This window comes from Pholis gunnellus (assembly GCF_910591455.1).
Source record: "Pholis gunnellus genome assembly, chromosome: 7".
NCBI classification, from domain to species: domain Eukaryota; kingdom Metazoa; phylum Chordata; class Actinopteri; order Perciformes; family Pholidae; genus Pholis; species Pholis gunnellus.
Genome location: NC_136533.1, coordinates 12,760,713 through 12,779,277, shown reverse-complemented (window position 1 = coordinate 12,779,277; position 18,565 = coordinate 12,760,713). Strand labels below are relative to the sequence as shown.

The 18,565-nt window shown below is 39.4% G+C and overlaps 1 protein-coding gene across 1 annotated transcript; it reads left to right on the top strand.

Annotated features, from left to right (window-relative positions):
* Positions 1-459: 459 nt before the first annotated feature.
* Positions 460-4,392, top strand: lysmd4 (LysM, putative peptidoglycan-binding, domain containing 4). Its single transcript, XM_079163613.1, has 3 exons — positions 460-554; positions 2,371-2,648; positions 2,729-4,392. Exons 2-3 carry the CDS (start codon positions 2,385-2,387, stop codon positions 3,281-3,283), a joined length of 819 nt encoding a protein of 272 aa, XP_079019739.1. The 5' UTR covers positions 460-554; positions 2,371-2,384; the 3' UTR covers positions 3,284-4,392.
* The last annotated feature ends 14,173 nt before the right edge of the window (positions 4,393-18,565 follow it).

The window sequence follows — 18,565 nt, the reverse complement described above, 5'->3', positions numbered from 1 at the left end:
CCATTTAAGTCTCATTACCATACATCCGATATGTATCAGACAGTGGTGGAATCAGAATTGAAAATGTCCCTTTCAATGGTTCAGCGTGTGAATGTGAATAGGTATTGGTCACATAAATGGGAAAACCTTTGCCTGCCTTCACGCAGCAGCAGTGCCCACATTGTTACACACTGCAGGTGATAACAAAATGACACCATGTACAAAAATAAATAAATAAAATAACAACTATCAATATAATAACAATACTAACAATGATAGTAAAAAATAAGCATAATAAGTGTTATCATTGTACATTTCCTAATTTCATTTAAACTTTTAGTGAGGGTCCTTTGGAATTAAAAGGTATTGTTGATGTTGTCAATGTTGTGTCACCTTCCAGAGCAATGGGTGGCAGTAATGCTTTTCTTGTGACAACTACTTTTAAAGAGGGTAGAAGAAGAAGTAGGCTAACCACTAGCCAGCTAGCTCCACCAGTTGCTGTTGTAATGTTAGCAAGTGGATCTGGGGAGGACTGCTTTGGGGAGGCAAAACTGCCGCTAAAGCATTTGGATAAGGTAACTGGATGTGGAGAGCGCTGTCAAAGATTCAAAAAGTATAATATACTGTATATATATATATATCTTGTCAGGAGTATTTATTCAAGCGGTGTCAATCACACGAGCTAGTGGTCTATATATGTAAGCGGAGCTGAAGTGAAGCCGACATTTAGTGAACACATGCTGAACGTCAGACGCTCACCTGCTAGCATTAGCTGCCGTTAGCATTAGCACATAGCTACCGTTTATATGCTGCCTTCAAGTGCTCCTCGTGAACCGCGAACACCGACGTCATTTGTAAATAGTGCTTGCAGGACTGTCAAAATTAAGACGTCAAAATTATTTTTTACGGAATAAATCCACGCAATGTTCACTGTTGGATTAAATGGAGTATTTCAATTTGTATTTACAATCGCTTAAATGTGTTTTTGATGAACCACAGAACTGTTTACAAGTTACTTTGTATGACGGTACTAGACACATTTAACTGCAACATTTTAAATATGCGACGTGATTAAGGTGCTGTCACTTGTGCTGTTTACACAAACTATCTTGAGTGTGCGTGTCGCTTTGGTTTCTTTTTGGTAAAGTGTGAAAGCTATAATTCAACAACCATACTGAGCCTCCCCTAAATACAGGAGCCATCGGCCCGCAAGTGAACTCTGGTGCGATTTTGTTTGTGGTACAAACTCAAGCAGAACCAACCAGAGTCACAGTAAATAAGTGTTTAGCAGTTCCTCTTCACAAAGGGAGCAAAACATACACACGTGTATGTGACAGCGACTATACCTTCTCAATCATAACACGGTTTAATGAGGTCTTGTACTACCTTTACTACTGGGACCACCAGAGTAACACATTTTTGGTCACGTGCACTCACATTGTGCTTCAAATTGAAACCTTTTTTGGGGGAAGACAGGTCAAGAGGCGTGACTCCTGAAAAAGTGTTTTTCTTGACTGGTAGATAAACAGTGAGGGTGGCTGTAAAATTGAGCAGACTGTCGGGCATTCAGATGAAGTGACCTATTCAAGCCACTTGGGCCAGCTGCTGCAGCTTTAAGCCTAAGCAGATAAAATGTGGGTGTAAGGCCAGGTCAAGTCGAAAGCATCTGCTCTTTGCTTGTGTGAGGCAGATTAAAGCTACATTAGATCAGGGCTGGAGAATGGTGTCACCTGTCATGGGGTCCAATATAGTCATGACGGGACAGCTTGATACCAAGTGTGGGACCTAACGTTGGGTTAAAACATCATTTAACATGAGTAATGGGCTTCAATTTGAATGCTCACCCGATATTCGACACGTTTATTTTACCGTGAATAATAAATGTAGTTTTGTGTTAAACATGTTCAGTTGCTGCCCTCCTTTAGCATTCAGCTACTACACTTCATATGAGGCTATGCTAGTGGCTGAGAATATTGAAAATGGTCATGTTCATTTTGTTTTGATCAATACGGTGCTTCAATTTTACTCTTTGAGGCAAGTCTAACATGTACTGTATGTATGTATATATATATATATATTTTTTTTTTTATATATATATATTTTTTTTTAAATATATATATATATATATATATATATATATATTTATATAAAATACATTTTATATATAATATATATATATATTAATTTTGTATATATATATATATATATATTTATTTTTTTATATATATATATATGTATTTCTATGTATTTTTTATATATTTATATACATATTTTTATACTATAATTATATATATATTTTTTATATATATATTTTATACATATATATTTTAATTGGGAGGTAAAGAGTTTTGATTGTATCCTTGCTTTAATGTTGGACTTATATCCTCACAGGCTGGTGCGTCATCATGCGGCGGGGGGAGCACATGTCACAGGCTTTCCAGGCCCCGGTGGACGTCCACGCCAGTGCAGATGGCCAGATTTACATGTTCAACAGTAGGCCCAATGAGTCTACCGCATCCTCAGATGATGAGGAGCTCAATGTCATGGAGATGAGGCCGTGGGTTTTCCAAGATCAGGAGCAGGACAGTCTGAGGAGCATCCGCCTGCTGGAGCGCGAGGTACTAGACGGTGACAACCTCAACAAGCTTGCGCTGCAATATGGCTGCAAGGTAAAGAATTTGTATAGTCATCGAAATCATTTCTGGTGTGGATCTCTTCCAAGTGTTGACGTTCCTGTTTCTGTCAACAGGTGGCAGATATAAAGCGGGTGAACAACCTTATGCAAGAACAAGATTTATTCGCTTTGAAATCTATCAAAATACCTGTTCAGAAACACAGCTTTCTAACAGAGCCGTGCACAGAACCAAGCGACCCTCGAGAAGAAATGCCCCATTCATCCACCGCACTGGTGAAGCCTCAGGACCGAGCCAGAGCACAGACACATCTGCAGGAGGTCACAGACTTTCTGATGGAGGTGGACCACGATATCGAGAAACTGATTCAGACCACAAATGATCAAGATGACGATTTCTCGGCTAACTCCGGGAAACAGCAGAGGTTTGGTTTCAGAGGGCGGCGCCTGACCGGTCACGGTGCAGACTGGGGCATCCAGTGGTGGAACGCTGTGGTTGCCATGCTCCTGATAGGCATCGTCCTGCCAATATTTTATTTCATTTATTTCAAGACTAAAGATAATGGAGCGGTTAATGATGGTGGTGCTTCACAGGTATCCACCGCCTCTTCTAACTCCTCGGGGACAGGCCTCGATACAAGAGGACCGGAGCATTTTCAAGAACCAGGATAGTGCGGAAACAGGAATCCTTTTTAAGACTGTACTGTTTGATGGAAGTAGGTGACACTCAAGATTAAGCAAAACTTCAACATTTTAAATGTGCAATACCCCCACGTGTCAGCGAATTTTACCTTTTATTTTGTACTTCAACAACTAATGTTTGAGGCAGATACTTCAATGATTGTCCTGAAGTGAAATTGCTGCACTATCCTCATTTTCTTTGACAATTTAGGACACTAACATTTCATAGATAACATTTCCCTGAGATCTGTGATCCTTTGGTTTGAAAAACAGTTGGTTAGTTGGGATCACAGTTCCCGCTTCCTTCCCAAATTTGAGATATTAAATGTTTGTGTCTTGAAGTTCCTCACATGACACGAGCTGAGTAGTAGATGAAAACAGTAAATGTATTTGTGTGAAAAATAAACATCAGCTCGGTAGGCATTTCTGTGCTTTATAACAACTTGCCTTTCCACCAGTGCCTGTTGCCAGTATCGACACATCAACACGCGTCATATCAGTGTCGCGTATATATCGACGCAATCTTGATATCTGTCCCATTACAGTAATATATATTGATGATAAAATGGGAGAAAAGCATGTGAGGTTTCACTGTATTTGACATGGGTCTGAGCATTAATGTTGTGCCTTGTTTGGTTTAACTTATTTGTGGCTGTGTTGACGGTTTAGTTATGGCCGTGCACCTCGTGCCTTCTCTCTGGGTGTGAATACAGTGTCAAATGTGTAAATTGTGTTTACAGTAAGAATTTGGTGCAATTCTTTATCCTGTTAGATTGTATGTGCTCATTTGACACCTTGTGATCTTTAATATTCAAGGTGTTGCATTCTGAAAGTTCTGAAGTTCCCTGAATGTGAGAGTGTGAGATATATATATATATAGATATATATAGATATATCTATATATCTATATATATAAAAGTGCCTTAAACCTTCACTGTCAGGTTGATATAGTATTGCACACTCCATCTGATGTTGTCTGATGGGTAATTGGAGGGGAATCTGCGTCTCTTGTCCAATGCACTTTTTAAAGTCTAAAGTATTTTTAATTTAATGAAACTGGATTTTGTTGACATGTTTTTCAAACTTTTAAGTCAATTTTTAAACCGTTTTAGATGGAATAATAATTTGACATGATGGATGTCCAAGAATGTTTTTATGCAGGATGTTCCTATTTAAATACAAACTTTACAGTGTGACAGTGTCCCTGAAGTATCCTCTGACATAATGATGTGTCCTGTTTCTTTGTGTCGTGTTTTTTCTCATCTTATCTTCCAAGTCTTATCACACTTGTGTATTGATTGTTTTGCACAGACACACAATATACTTGGATGAGACTACTCACTACTGACATCAGATTTACAGCTACACATATATATATATATATATATATATATATATATATATATATTTATACATACATAATATATTGCAGCGCTAGAATACATATATTGGCAGTATACCTTTTTTAAAGAAATGTTGAGTTTTGGTGAGTTGCAGTACCCACATTTACCAAACGATGGCAGCACACACAAACTTTCAGTGGTGTTAGTGGAGAGATGGAGTCAAACAATCTTACTACTTGACAGCTTCTTGGTAAGACTGCATGTAGGATGATTATATGGTTTAGTACATTGGTTTTGGATTACAATTGATAAAAACAGTTAGTTTTTGTTGATAAATAAGGCCTGTGCAGCAGCTACTTCTAGGTTTTGTGAGCTCTCGCATGATAGATAGATACTGTATGTAGATAGATAGAGATCTAGTGAACCAAACATCAGTAGCTAATAGCACCATATATTTATGTATTGCCAATTTGGACACACACACAAAGGTTTTAGATTGATGACAGTTCTTCATGTCTTGCTTGATTTGGCATTGAGAGAAAACCAGTCAAAATGACATTTGTACACTCTAGGACACCACAGTCAATGTTTTGAACAAGAACAGTTGTATTTACAAATCAACATTGAATGCACAAATAAAACCACACAATCTAGAATTAAAATATGATTTCACTCAGTAACACAACCAGCAGGCCTAAAGGCAAAATGTATTATTTTGCTTTCCTTCTCTGTGCAGAAGCCAAAGCACAAGGTCAGCACCAGAGCACCACTGCTAAAACGAAGTTCATTGTCTGGCCCACAGATGCTTGTTGTAATGAGGTCTGAACCTGGGTATTGTGGTTGAAAGATAGTATAGCCAAACACTGCTGTTCCAACAGCTTGTAACCCACGTTTAAAGCCAAAACAAACATGAAGCAGCTTAAGAAACCTTTTAAGGGCTCTTGCAACTTCAAAGGACAGGGATGGTCAAATAGATTGAATAAAGAAGAAGAATAGAGGAAGTTTGTGAATATAAAAATGAATTTCTTAACCATTGAAGATGCATGCATGAAACAACAATTGTCAATTAGCCTACAAGTGAGGGGAAAAAGCTTTACACGTAGTATTTTTATTTCACTTTATTATGAGAATATTTAGCAACATGTCACATGCATCCCAAGACGTATTTCACATAAATACAAACATACAAATCACAACATTTAACCATACATTAAAACTATAATACAATCATATCAGACATGCAAAGTGGGCAAATCAGTGCAAACAATTTAGAAGTAAGAGAACCCTGTTCAATCGAGCCTGTTGGACTCTTAAATCTTCTGTGTGATGATGACAAAAGCTGATGCTGTTCAAAACAAATGTGAGAGAGGTCTGCTGTAACAAAAGCCAGAGACAGCAGTCTTTTAGTATCCGCAGTTTGAAAACTTGACTCAGACGTTTGAGTTTTTCTGCGACTGGAGGACAAAAGTTTAGCAGTTAAGCTCTATTGCTGCAGAGGCTCTATGCCTTTTATTGTTCCATGACCTGAGACCCTCATCTCATAACTACAGCTCACGAACCCTGCTCTGATCTAGCTCCAGGCCGCAGAGCTCTGGCATCCTGCCAGCTCCCAGGCTGAGTCTTATCCTACTGTTGATACACGGGCCTCCTCCCTTTTCTTTTACCTCCAAACAGGACACTTCTACTCTCTGCCTTTCTTTATTTGAAGAAATCCATTTCAAGTCTGCTCCTGTAGAGGACTGATTTACTAAATACAATCAAAATCTTGCCTTCAACAATCCACATAAGGTGTGTCTGATTAGTAATAAACTGTTCCTGCCAGTGAGCGGAAAGAGTTTGGCTGACACATTAGAGCCAGAAAAAATGACAAAAATCGGACTATATGTAACTTAACAATAACTACTAGTCATACTATTGAAATACACCAAGTAAACTTTTGGATATTTGAGTTAGAAATAAATGACTCTACCTAAAGTATATCTATGCGCGCTCTGTGTATGGGTGTGTTTTCAGGGGTGGTGTCAAAGAAAGGCTGGTTTTAAAATCCAGCACATTTTTGGGGTAGAGCGTGATTTTATGGAGGTGGGGGCTTAAGAGGAGGGGGCTTTCCCCCCTGAACAAAGCACAACCATCCATACAGTCGGGGTGGAGGGTAAACACAGTGAAAAGATTCACGAGCAACCCGAAGCTCTGCAGCTTTAAGAAGTTTGCACACTTGAGCAGCTGGCAGCGGGCCACTTGGCCAACATAAACAGCCCTAATCCTTTTTCCAAGGAGCTTTCAACACTCATCTCTCTGGCACATCGGCCACTGACTCACTCTCTCTCTGACATTCCTGTCTGTTTGGAGGTCTGCAGAGCCGTCACCAGGAGGCACTGTGGCCCTTGCAATGTAAACGCTTCTGGGTTTATGCTGTTGATCATTATTCACTGCTAAGGTATGTGCCTCCCTTTGATTTTCCCCTGAAGCCAACCAGGTCTCAGTTTTCACTCTTTCTTAGTAGGAATGGAGTAGTTTCACGATGTCATGTTGACCTGAAGCCCACAGAAGTATGGTTTGTTCATACAATTGGTGTTGACAAAAAGTAAACTGGGAGCGTTCATATGGTTTTTATTCTTCACTACCACTTTTATTCAAATCAGCCTTTTGGTGAAAGGTTTACAATAGCTTTTTTTACCTTGTCTCCACTTCTAATGCTGAATAAAACCAAAGTATATTATATACATTTCCTAAACAAAAAGAAAACCATCATTTTTAGAGTTATTGACATGAATACAGTCCACATGATTTCTGTGTGAGTGAGGCTAAGGTCTGTTTCACTGGGGGCAGGGACATCCAGGGTTTTGATTTCCTCAGTTCCCGGGGGGATTTGGCAGACACAGGATAATTTGTAGTGAAATTTCCAGCGCACTTTGTGTTGCAGGTGGCTGAGAACGAAGGCAGGGCGTGGTGGGGAATGAGAGAAGCAATTTGCTGTCTGTGGGCTGTGAATGTGTGTATTGTTGCACAGCAGTAGGTTTAGTGTTGTACCAGCATGTGCTACGGTCAGGGCTGGACTAATGGAAGGGAGGCAGCAGCAGGCGTTCATGGACCAACCAAAGGATTGTTGAAAAGGATTTCAATAAAATAAATTTTTCATTTGATGAATAATTTGGTACGGGGGGGGGGGAAGACTAATCCAATATGTGAGAGAGGTCACATGACAATGCAACATAAGAGTGTATTGGAAGGTCCTCGCCAGAAGACATTTCAGTCTCACATGCTTCGGAGTGGATTCAATTAAAAACTCTTCTCTTTGAATCCCCAGCCAGAATTTCAAAGCGTAAATCCATGCCAGATGTTACAGCACCACTCGAAGAACACACAAGGTGTCAAGGACAGAGCTAAGACTGTTTAATTTGGTTTTATCAGCATATATCTTCAGCCTGATGAGAAACATGTTTGTGCTTTGAAAACTAATCCAAGAGAATACAGAAATATGCTATCAAGGAATATTTAACCACCAAAGTGGGGTTTTTAATTGAATATAGGGGACGTTGGAGTTGAATGAGAATGCATAATATATTGTATGCATGCTGTATATTATCCCTTAAGTCTGACTGTGTAAATATGGGATCATCTGGAGCCACAGCTGGCTGGAGAATGTGATGTTCTGTCACTCATGTTCCTGCAGAGGCGGCTGTTTTTCTTTCGCCCCCGCTGTGGAGGAACCAATTGTGCAGCACCTGTTTTACATTCCAGCCGAAGTTTGAGGGGTCGTCACCCGAGGGACGCTTTCAGTCAAACTACACAGATAGAGTGTATGAAGAGAGAGAGAGAGAGAGAGAGAGGGAGAGAGAGAGAGAGAGAGGGGAGAGAGAGAGAGGAGAGAGAGAGAGAGAGAGAGAGAGAGAGAGAGGAGTGAGAGAGAGAGAGAGAGAGTGAGAGAGAGAGAGAGAGAGAGAGAGAGAGAGAGAGAAAGCAGGGAGAGAGAAAGAGAGAGAGAGAGAGGAGAGAGAGAGAGAGAGCGAGAGGAGAGAGAGAGAGAGAGAGAGAGGAGAGAGAGAGAGAGAGACTGCTGTATGCTGTATGTAAGAGAGTAATGCAGCCTTTCATTATTGTTGTCTCTTCAATCCTTGTGACATCTCCAAGACATCAGTATGTATGAGCTGTACAAACCACACAATAGACATTTTCACAGACTATTTTCACACTTTATGTGTTATAATAATAATATATTTTTTAATTCGATTAAACTAACATAATATATAATATGTTCTATCCGTCATACTCACACTGTACCTCCATGTTGAATATTAATAGAAAGTAACATTGTATTATACAGTTTAAATGTTTAAATGATTTAAATTCATCAAAAGACATTTAATGATGTGTTATAACAATTCTGTGAAAAAAAAACGTGTGGTTATAAGATGTACTCATGTAGAAATGTCACACAGTATTTTACGTATAGAGGGAACCCCGAATCAGGATGAACATACTTTATAAACACATCAGGGAAGAATTGGTCAAATGTGCGAAAATTGAAGCAATAAATTAGCTTGTTTTATTTTTGCAGAATTGCCGTAAGAATTAATTGAGATTTGTAACTGAGATCATATACTCTCGCATATGAACTCGCACTCCATTGTGTCCTTGTGGCTGCAAAGGACAATGTAAAATGTTGGCAGGAGGAGAGAATCCACTGAGACAGGCACGGATGAGGAGAGGATAATGGGTTGGACATGCTTCTCTAAATCACTGGATGCAACTCAACTGAGCACCTGCTTGGCTCGAAGGAGCACAACAAGACATAAACAGGAGGCTCAATATGGTCTCTCAGTACTCTCAGGCCTGATAGTATATTACACCTGCAGTGCTGATGAAATGAACCTTATCTGCAACCTTTAAATGTATGCTTTAAAAATGACCCGACGCAGAAACATTTTCAATAGAGGTAAAACAAAGACTTTACAGTTTGTAAGGAACCATGAAACCAGAAATGAATCTACACAATATGGACAGATAACGATTAACAATGCACCATGGAATCCATTATAAACATTCCAATGAATCATGAGGATATAACAAGAGGTAATCAGGTGTAAATTGGTTGAAAAGATACTGAGTGAATTATGATTTTCATTTTCTCCATTAAGCGAATGAAAGATTTTTTTCTCATATACTTCTCTTCCACTAGCTTGTAGATAAACACATTAAACTCGCTGCTTTTTAAATAACTGGCAAAAGAATCTATTTTCCCCTTTCTATTTTCTGCCTTCGAGACATTTCCAAGGCCTTCATACAAAATCAGGCCTTTGGATGTGAGCTGCAGAAGTGTGTGCGAAACAGCTGTGTCAGACCAGGTGCAGTGTGCTCAGTCCTCCAGTCTCAGGCACAATTTATACCATAATTCCTGGCAGATAATTCGTAGCTCCCCACTGCCAGATGAACTCTATTAAAACTGGATGGTTTTTCAACTGGAGCTGGAATGCCCCTCGCACACTGGTGGAGGATTCCTGTTATGAAAAGATTTTTTTTGTTCCATGGTTTTATTTCGCACAAGGACTTTTGGGGGTTTTGAGAAATAAAAGGGAAGATAATGGAAGAATGTACACTGTAGCCACTGTTAATGAATTAAAAATCCACTGTCACCACCACAAGTGTATTGCTAACAACAACTGGAACAATGTTGTGGACATATATATTGTGAAAACACAATATTGCAGTAATCATGCCAGGAGACAAACATCAACCCAGCAAGCCCAATACACAGCAATTTGTCTGGAAGATGACATGGGTAATGAGAACCACTTGCTGCTGGACTCCATAAATGCTGTCAGGGGATTGGAGGTTGCAGGGCTCAATACTCTGCTCATCCCTCTGAAGTACTTAAAAAACATTCAAAGCACGTCACGCTGAGAGATGCTGAATTTCCTGCCATACCCAGATGTTCCCGTGCAGATGTTCTCAGAGGAGGCTTTCAAAGGAAAAGTTATTTGCCTGCGAAAGCTGCGCTCATGTTTGCCGTGGCTCACACGTCCGCGCAAAAGTTGCCGTTTGAAAGTCCTGTCTTAAACACACCAAAGATTGCACAAGGCCAAAATGAGTTTATCAAATTAATAGAACGGCAAATTAACAATTTTAGACCTTTTTCAATTTTCATTTTGTATAAATAAAAACATACAAATGGTAATGAAATGCATTTTAATGTGTGTGAATGTGTTTTAGAGTATAAAGGATGGATGGATAGATAGATAGATAGATAGATAGATAGATAGATAGATAGATAGATAGACAGATGTTTTAGTTTTTCTCCAGTGGTGGCCATTACAAGACCACATCTTATCTTATCCTGCAGCTGCATTTCACACTTTACTAACACAACCAAGTGGTAGATAGTGACTAAGGTGAAGCATGGTAAGGTCAAACAAGATAGAGGACTTGGCCAACAAAGAGAATGGACACAGGGAACAAGCACCTATCTCTCATCGCTGGGCTCACAAAGCTGCCACACATGGGGGAGTACTTGTCAGCTGTTCCCTTTGGCGAGTGGCTCCTGATCCAAGGCCAGATAAAGACACAGCGACAGCCCGAAGACTGAATTGTAACCTTGAGGATCATTTGGCATTGGGGAGGCATATGACAACTGGCTGTGGAAGGACTGATGTGAGATCTTTCAATTAAAAAATGTATCTTATGATGGCAAGCTACCCCAAATCACTGTTTTTATTCTGAGATGCTGTATTGAGGCCAGAATAAGCAAACTGACCCGTGTGTTTGTGTGTACACAGTCGGGTTGATTGGCCTTTAGTTGCGCATGCAGTTAATGGACGCGAGCAGATCTTTCAACAGATTACAACAATCGAAGCCGGTGTATAAACTGAGGGCAATGAGTTCAGTTTTGTGTGTTCTTCTGCATGTGAAGGGGAAAATTAAATGTGTGGGACAACAACAGGAAAATCAGGGGTCAAGTAGGGTCCAGCAAAGGATGTGCAGTCCACTAGCTAATCTCTTACTATTGCTGTACAAATCCTTTCTCTTTCTGTCTTGTGTTCAGTGCTCTGTCGGTATAAGGCAGAGCAGAGCATCAGTGTGTTGTATTGATCTCTATTAGTCATAAGGCTAGCAAGGCTACAAACACATCACATGATTCAACAAAAATATTGGAACTTGGAAAGAGATAACCAATGCGCCTGGAGAAGCTGAGTGAACTTTCTGACTGAGTGTAAACATGCCCGAGTCGTTACACTGAGCTATTGAAATACTTTAAGTAGGTCACAAATGTATGCGGCCTGTCAAACACCTTTGGAGCAAGTTATTATGGGATGATAATCTCCTTTTGTAGTCACTGGTACGAGGATTTAATCCACTCAGGCACCCTTTCTCAACATTATCAGAGACTTTTATCAGCTCTGATGAAGGGTGTCATACAGATACTCTTGTATCAGTAAACTCAGTTAGTAACCGAGCTCATCAACACTTTTCAACTGTGCGTGTAGTTGCGCACCACTTTAATAGTACCAAGATAGCGATCAGGATTAGGGGAATATGCCCCTTGAGAAACGTAAGCACACTCTTCTCCCTGCGCCTCTTGGCTCTGTGATAAACATACAAGCAGCCACAGACTTGTGTACAGAGAAAGATCATAGACGGCTGAGCTTCAGATTTGTGCGGTGGTCTCAGTTAATACTGCTGAATATTCAAGCGGAGTTGAACTTGAGTCAAAGAGTCAAAGATGAACAAACTTGCAAAATAGTGTGAGTGTTTGCTTTCAACCAAATGGCTTGAAGTTAAAGGTGCGATGTGTAAGATCTGGCCACATGCTCCAAACAAATCGGAGCTATCATTTAACCCTCTGCTATATAGAATATTGGATGTTTTCCAAAATGGCAAAAAATGAGATTTAGCGGTTTGCTGTAGTCAGTCAGCGCAAACCCCACTAAGTAGTATTACAAGACAGGAGGGGCTAGGGCTCGCTGCTTAGCATGTTCAGTAGATACTCTGCAACACATAAACGTCTTTAACATAACATCAACACGGTAGCCTCGTCACAGTCTTTTGCTAATGGTAGTTCATTTTTTGGAAAGTTTTAAACTGAAGTTCTGGACAGATCTTACACATTGCACCTTTAAAGTGTTTTTACAGCCTGTACATGTCTCAATTACAAATTCAGATTTTATACATGGAGAAACACATGATTTGACCGACTTGTGTCCCAACTCTTTCATTTGAATCTGATATAACGGCTTGCTTTGTATCACACTCACTAATTTTCTCCTCACTCTGGAATTGATATGATTTTCCTCCTGTTGGTATGTTTTTCTGACCTGATTTGTGCTCCCATGGATACAGCTGCAGCGCAGGGAGAGTAAGGGAATGGAAAACATGATTCCTTTCTATGCTTGGAAGTACGGCGCACAGTGTGTGTGTGTGTGTGTGTGTGTGTGTGTCAAAGTGATGACAATGAAGCCGAACAACACATTGTAACCTGATGCAAAAGGTCAGACTTTGTTCTACACTTGAAAATATGGCAAGCCACTCAAATCAGTGGGTAGGCGTGTTTAGCTCCATGGACTGTAACTACCACCCTGTAGTACTTTTACAGCTGTGTCAGCTAGGCGGTCATTGAGTCTGTCAGTAAGTGAAACTCTGACCGACAAGCAGCAATTGAGGGAGTTTAAGACTGTCCTGTTTCACAAAATGTGTAAAATGTGTACCTGAAAAGTAAAAGTCTGATCAGTAAATAAACAAAATGTGATTAGCAAGGTTACCAAAAACGGGACAGAGTGGCTGCTGACTCTCAATCCAGCATCTCAATGATCAATGATGACCCAATGTGGCATTTGGTATTAATATGAATCTTATCTTAACTTCGTCCTTCTTAGTTTGACTTGACAAGTGCTTGGCAGTCCTCTGTGGTCAGACTTGAGGCTTGAAAATTGATCTGGGACTAGTTCCAGGACATTGACTTCATGATGAAGTTGACCTGGAACGAAGAAAAATGTCTCGAAGAGGCAGTTTCATTTATTTTTAAAGGTATTTCCTTATTTTCAACCCCACTAGTGGAGTGACCCTAGGGATGGCAATATCGGTTGGTCGGTCCATGCACCGCTTTGTTGTGACTAAAATATCTTAACTAATATTGAATGGTTAGCCATGAACGGATGAAGAGACATACGTGTCCCCCAGAGGAGGAATCCTAATGACTTTTGTGTTTTTTTATATTCCCTCAACCTCAATGTGCCTCGTCTATTGTACGTATTGCTGTTAGCGATTACCTATAATTTCCTACCAAAATTATCTGTGAGGAACTTTTAAGGATGCTTAAGTGTTTTAAGGATAATTCATACTTGATACTTTTATGTGTCTTAGTAATGCAAAATAAAGCTCTAAACGTATCCAAGCTTGGAGAATAAACAGAGCTTTCTGTTCACAACTTGTTTGCTGAGCCTAGTCATTGTCACCATTAGCTTTCCGAGGTGTTCTCCATCAGGTCTTACCATTGAAGCCCCTCTCAGCACGGCCATGAGTGAGTGACAACAGCTTCCCAGAGATAAGAGCAGAGCCAAGAGAAAGTCCTCTGGATATCAGTATGTGTGTGTAGGTGGGCATTCTGCATGTGTGTATGCACATGTCCCTGTATCTGTCCGTGGAGGTGATGAGTGAGAATCAGGCCCAAGGGGGATCACGTCACCACCAAGATAGCCACCATCGCCTAGCAACCTCAGGCCCAACTGTAGGAAGTGCAAAGCGAAAGCTGATCCTCTTTTCAAGCAGACAAAAACCTGAAATGTAATTAATATTTTTTCTTTCTTTGATTTCTTTAAAGGATAGATCTGGTAATGCTCTTTATAATTATCACTGTAAACGAATCCCATGAAAACACAAGAAAACAAATGACTCAAAGTCTGTGTAGCTACAGACTGATATAGATTATTCCTCTGACCCTTTTTGTTCTTCACAAACGATCAACAATACTGTAGAGTCGATACTATGTACACCGTACTGCTGCCGGAAATACTTGCTAGCACACCAAATCAGCAACTGAAAATAGTCCGCAACAAATTCCAGTTTCCCCCCAGTTTAACTTTTGTTAAAGACGACAGTGCCCATATGTTTTAGGAAATGACTGTACTTTAAAAAAATATATATTTATGACTTACGTCTTCAATAGGAACACAACTTGGGGCTGAACGCCTCGGAGAAGCTGGCCACTAATGCATTTTTGGTTTCAGTATTTTCATAGGATTTGTTGACAGAAGCAAAAATCAAAGAAATGTTCGCCAGCCTAATTCTTTAATGACCATTTATTTCGATCCCAGTGTTTTACAATCCAAGTTATAGGCAATTTACATAATTGATAATCAGTTTTGTACATAAAAGTACTTAAAATCAATATCACATTAACCACAAAGCTGTATGTAATAAACAAATGAGAGCATTATTATGGTGTGTGGTTTGTGTGGTAGCTCTAAATGACTGCTGAATGTGAGATGTCCTTTTCTAAATGTAGCTGTTACTCTAGTCGCAGCCAACAGCGTTCAGACTCTGAGCTCATTTCAGTCGCGTTACGAGACAAATTATTGTCTTCCTGCTAGACGCCCCTGACGACGCACGTCAATACTGCAGGTGCATTGGGCCTGAAATTGCTTTGTTTAAACTTGTCAGATAGGAATGGAGATTTCGAAGAAGGATCTGTCCTCATTTGCACGGCAAAGCGCTGTGCAAACCTACAGAGATTTACACCTTAAACTGCCGTGTGTTGGCTTTCTTTTAAGTAGAGCAGCCAATAATGAATACTTTGTTCACTTTCCTTTAAATAAGCTTCTGGTGTTCCAAGTATTGATGTTTACTTCTCTTTTCTCCCCTGTTTTACAGTGATTCAAAGGAGCTGTTTAAAGTTGAATGTGAAGAGATTTAGCAAATTTAAAACTAGACTAATTCACATCAATGTTTGAGGATTTTCAAATTGATGTTTTCAGCGCATAAAATACCAAATCTAACCCAATATTTGGTGTTTTCATGTAATATTTCTTCTTTTTTATTGTTGTATTGTATTGTATCCACGTGTCAGTGCACTTCAGCCTTAATCATCTGATAGTTACTGTTCTTCATTGTACCTTTATTTTACATTGTTTAATGCTTGATGCTTTGATGTAATAGATTCCAATAATGTATAATATTATATATATATATATATATATATATATATATATATATATATATATATATATATATATATATATATATATATATATATATATATATAAAGCATTGTATTTTAAGGGTACTTATCTGTACTATGCATCTGCTGCGAAACAATTGTCCTGCCTGGGATTACATACCAACTGGCATTTTGACACTGTACTGGGCACATACTGCAGCGCTTCCACTTCAACTGACATTTTAACTGCATTCAACGCTTTCTTTTCAGTTGACATTTGAATTCCTTTCACTGCTTACAGTTTGACACTTCAAACAGTTTCAAGTCTTCTTTTAACAGAAAAAAAGCTTCTTCAGCTCCTCTTACTTTCTCTGTTGATACAGGATTTACTTCGACTGGTTGCAGCGTCTAAAGTTCAGCAGACACTTTAACTGACATTCACCATTTTATACACTTGAACTGACAATAATTCATTTTAGGACCACATGCATGAGCAATGATTCCCCTGGCACTTGGTCTCCTTTCAGTGCTTTTAATTCAACTGATACTTCAACTTCAGTCAGTGCTTACAGTTACTGAATGTTCAACTGCCAGTTTAGCTCTTCATTTTTACCTGCAATTTAAACTTCCATCAGTTTTCATACTGCCACTTCAACCTAAACTATTTAAGCATTGGGACTATTTCATATGTTGCTACTGTGAATGTTCAGTAGTAAACACATACATTTCCTTCAGAAAATGTAAACTTGTGTATGTCTATGTTTAGGTTTTAAAATGTGGACAAACATTTTATTGTCACATCTAAATTGAGCAATGCAAAGATATAAGAGTAACACTATATGGTTAGGGTCTATGAATTACCATGAAGTCATGCATAGCTTAATGCAAGAAAAAGCATGCTTTTAGTCATGAACTATTGGGAATGTACATTATTTAATAATATCTTATTCATTAGTTATTGCAAGAACAGTTAGATAGTTAATGCAGCAACTAATGTGTCAATCATCATGACTTCTGAGCTTTTAATGATGTTCATGTATTGGTAAGTCAGTCGCTAAAGGGACAGGCCAAAAAACGGACTAGTCACAGCAGTTTACATTTAATCTGTTAAATTCTAAATTACTTTTTCATGACTTCATCATATTTGTGGCTCTGTGAATAAAGTGGTGGCCAGGTCCATCTTTAACGCTGATAAATAACATATTTCAGGGTGCATGTGTGAGTTTCTTTTTTGGCCTGTTCCTTTAATGACCGACTTACACGAAGAAAACATAAACATCATTAACAACTCAGAACTCGTGATGATACATTGCTGCATTAATTAACGTACTGTTCTTGCATTATCTCATGCATGAGATCATATTTATTCTTGTATTATTCCTGTTAGAATACATTTCATGCATTAAGTCATGCGTGAATTCATGATGATTCATTTACCCTGACCATGAAGTGTTACCAACGCAACTTGGTGTTTTGGCATTTTCACCGGTGTCAAGATAGGTATCAGTCAAAAGAATGAAAAGCTTTAAAACACTCCTACAGCATGGATTATACCGGCTTGAATAGTCTTTCCCCCCAATTTGTTCAGAGGACAAAGGGCAAAGATGCACATTCCTGAGAGCAGCAGCGGAGAAGCTTTCCATCCACTGTTTGTAATTGTTCACAGCTGTAGGCAGAGTCTGCTTTCTATTTGTCACATTCACGGGTCAAGCGTTACCATATTTTTCATAATCACTCAAAAAATGGAAGTAAAGCGCCCGAAGGAAAAGAGTGAATGTACACTTACTGCAGTAGGTGGTAGCTGTTAGCCTCCCTGCACCTTCGCTACTTGCTCATCTTCCGTGCTTTGTTATTGTGAGGAAGTACCCGCCATTTATCTATTTGAGCAAAGGCCTGTAAATAAGACCATGTCAAAGGTTTCTTTAGGATGTCCCTGCGATGTCACAGCATGAGGTGAAAAGGGCCTCTCATCCCACCTTCAGTATGTCGGTTTTGGAGCATCTGGGGTTGGAATAACATTTCTGAACGCTACTGCTGATTTGACTCCTTGCAATACATCCCACAATATGTCCTCACCAAGCCACCGAGGGGCAAACTCTCGTCTTTTTTTTATTATTATTAAATATTCAAGGATGTCAGCAGGATTGGTGTGTTAGTATGAATCTTTGTTAAAGAACATTCTAAAAAAAGATTAAGAGGAAAACGAGTATAAATTACAAACTGTCTTTTCCAGTAACAGACTCTCTCTGTATGAGCTTCTCCAGAGCCACATGATTAAAAATAGGTGCTATGATTGTGTATATCTGTGTGTGTGTGTGTGTGTGTGTGTGTGTGTGTGTGTGTGTGTGTGTGTGTGTGTGTGTGTGTGTGTGTGTGTGTGTGTGTGTGTGTGTGTGTGTTTGTGTTTGCACAGATGCCAAAAAGAAATCAGTTCTGTATACAATATGTGCTTGTGCTGAGAGTGAATGCAAGTGGCTCTCCACTTGAGAACAGAGCGGCACCACCGTCGGCTTCATTGTTTATAATCACCCTGCGGATCACTCACACAGCAGGCTTCTATCTTAACGTACTTGTTTTCTAATCAGCTGAGGCCAAAGTTTCCAAAATGGATCAAAAAGACAATATGTTTTGGAGAGCTAAATTATATTTTTAATGTCCATTGTTTCAAAAGGGCAACAACAAACACGACAGATTCATGCTGAGGAACCGACACCAGCTGGAGCATTAAACCTCAGTCATCTTGACCAAGTAAATCGGTTTGCCCAATGCCACAAAATTACAGTT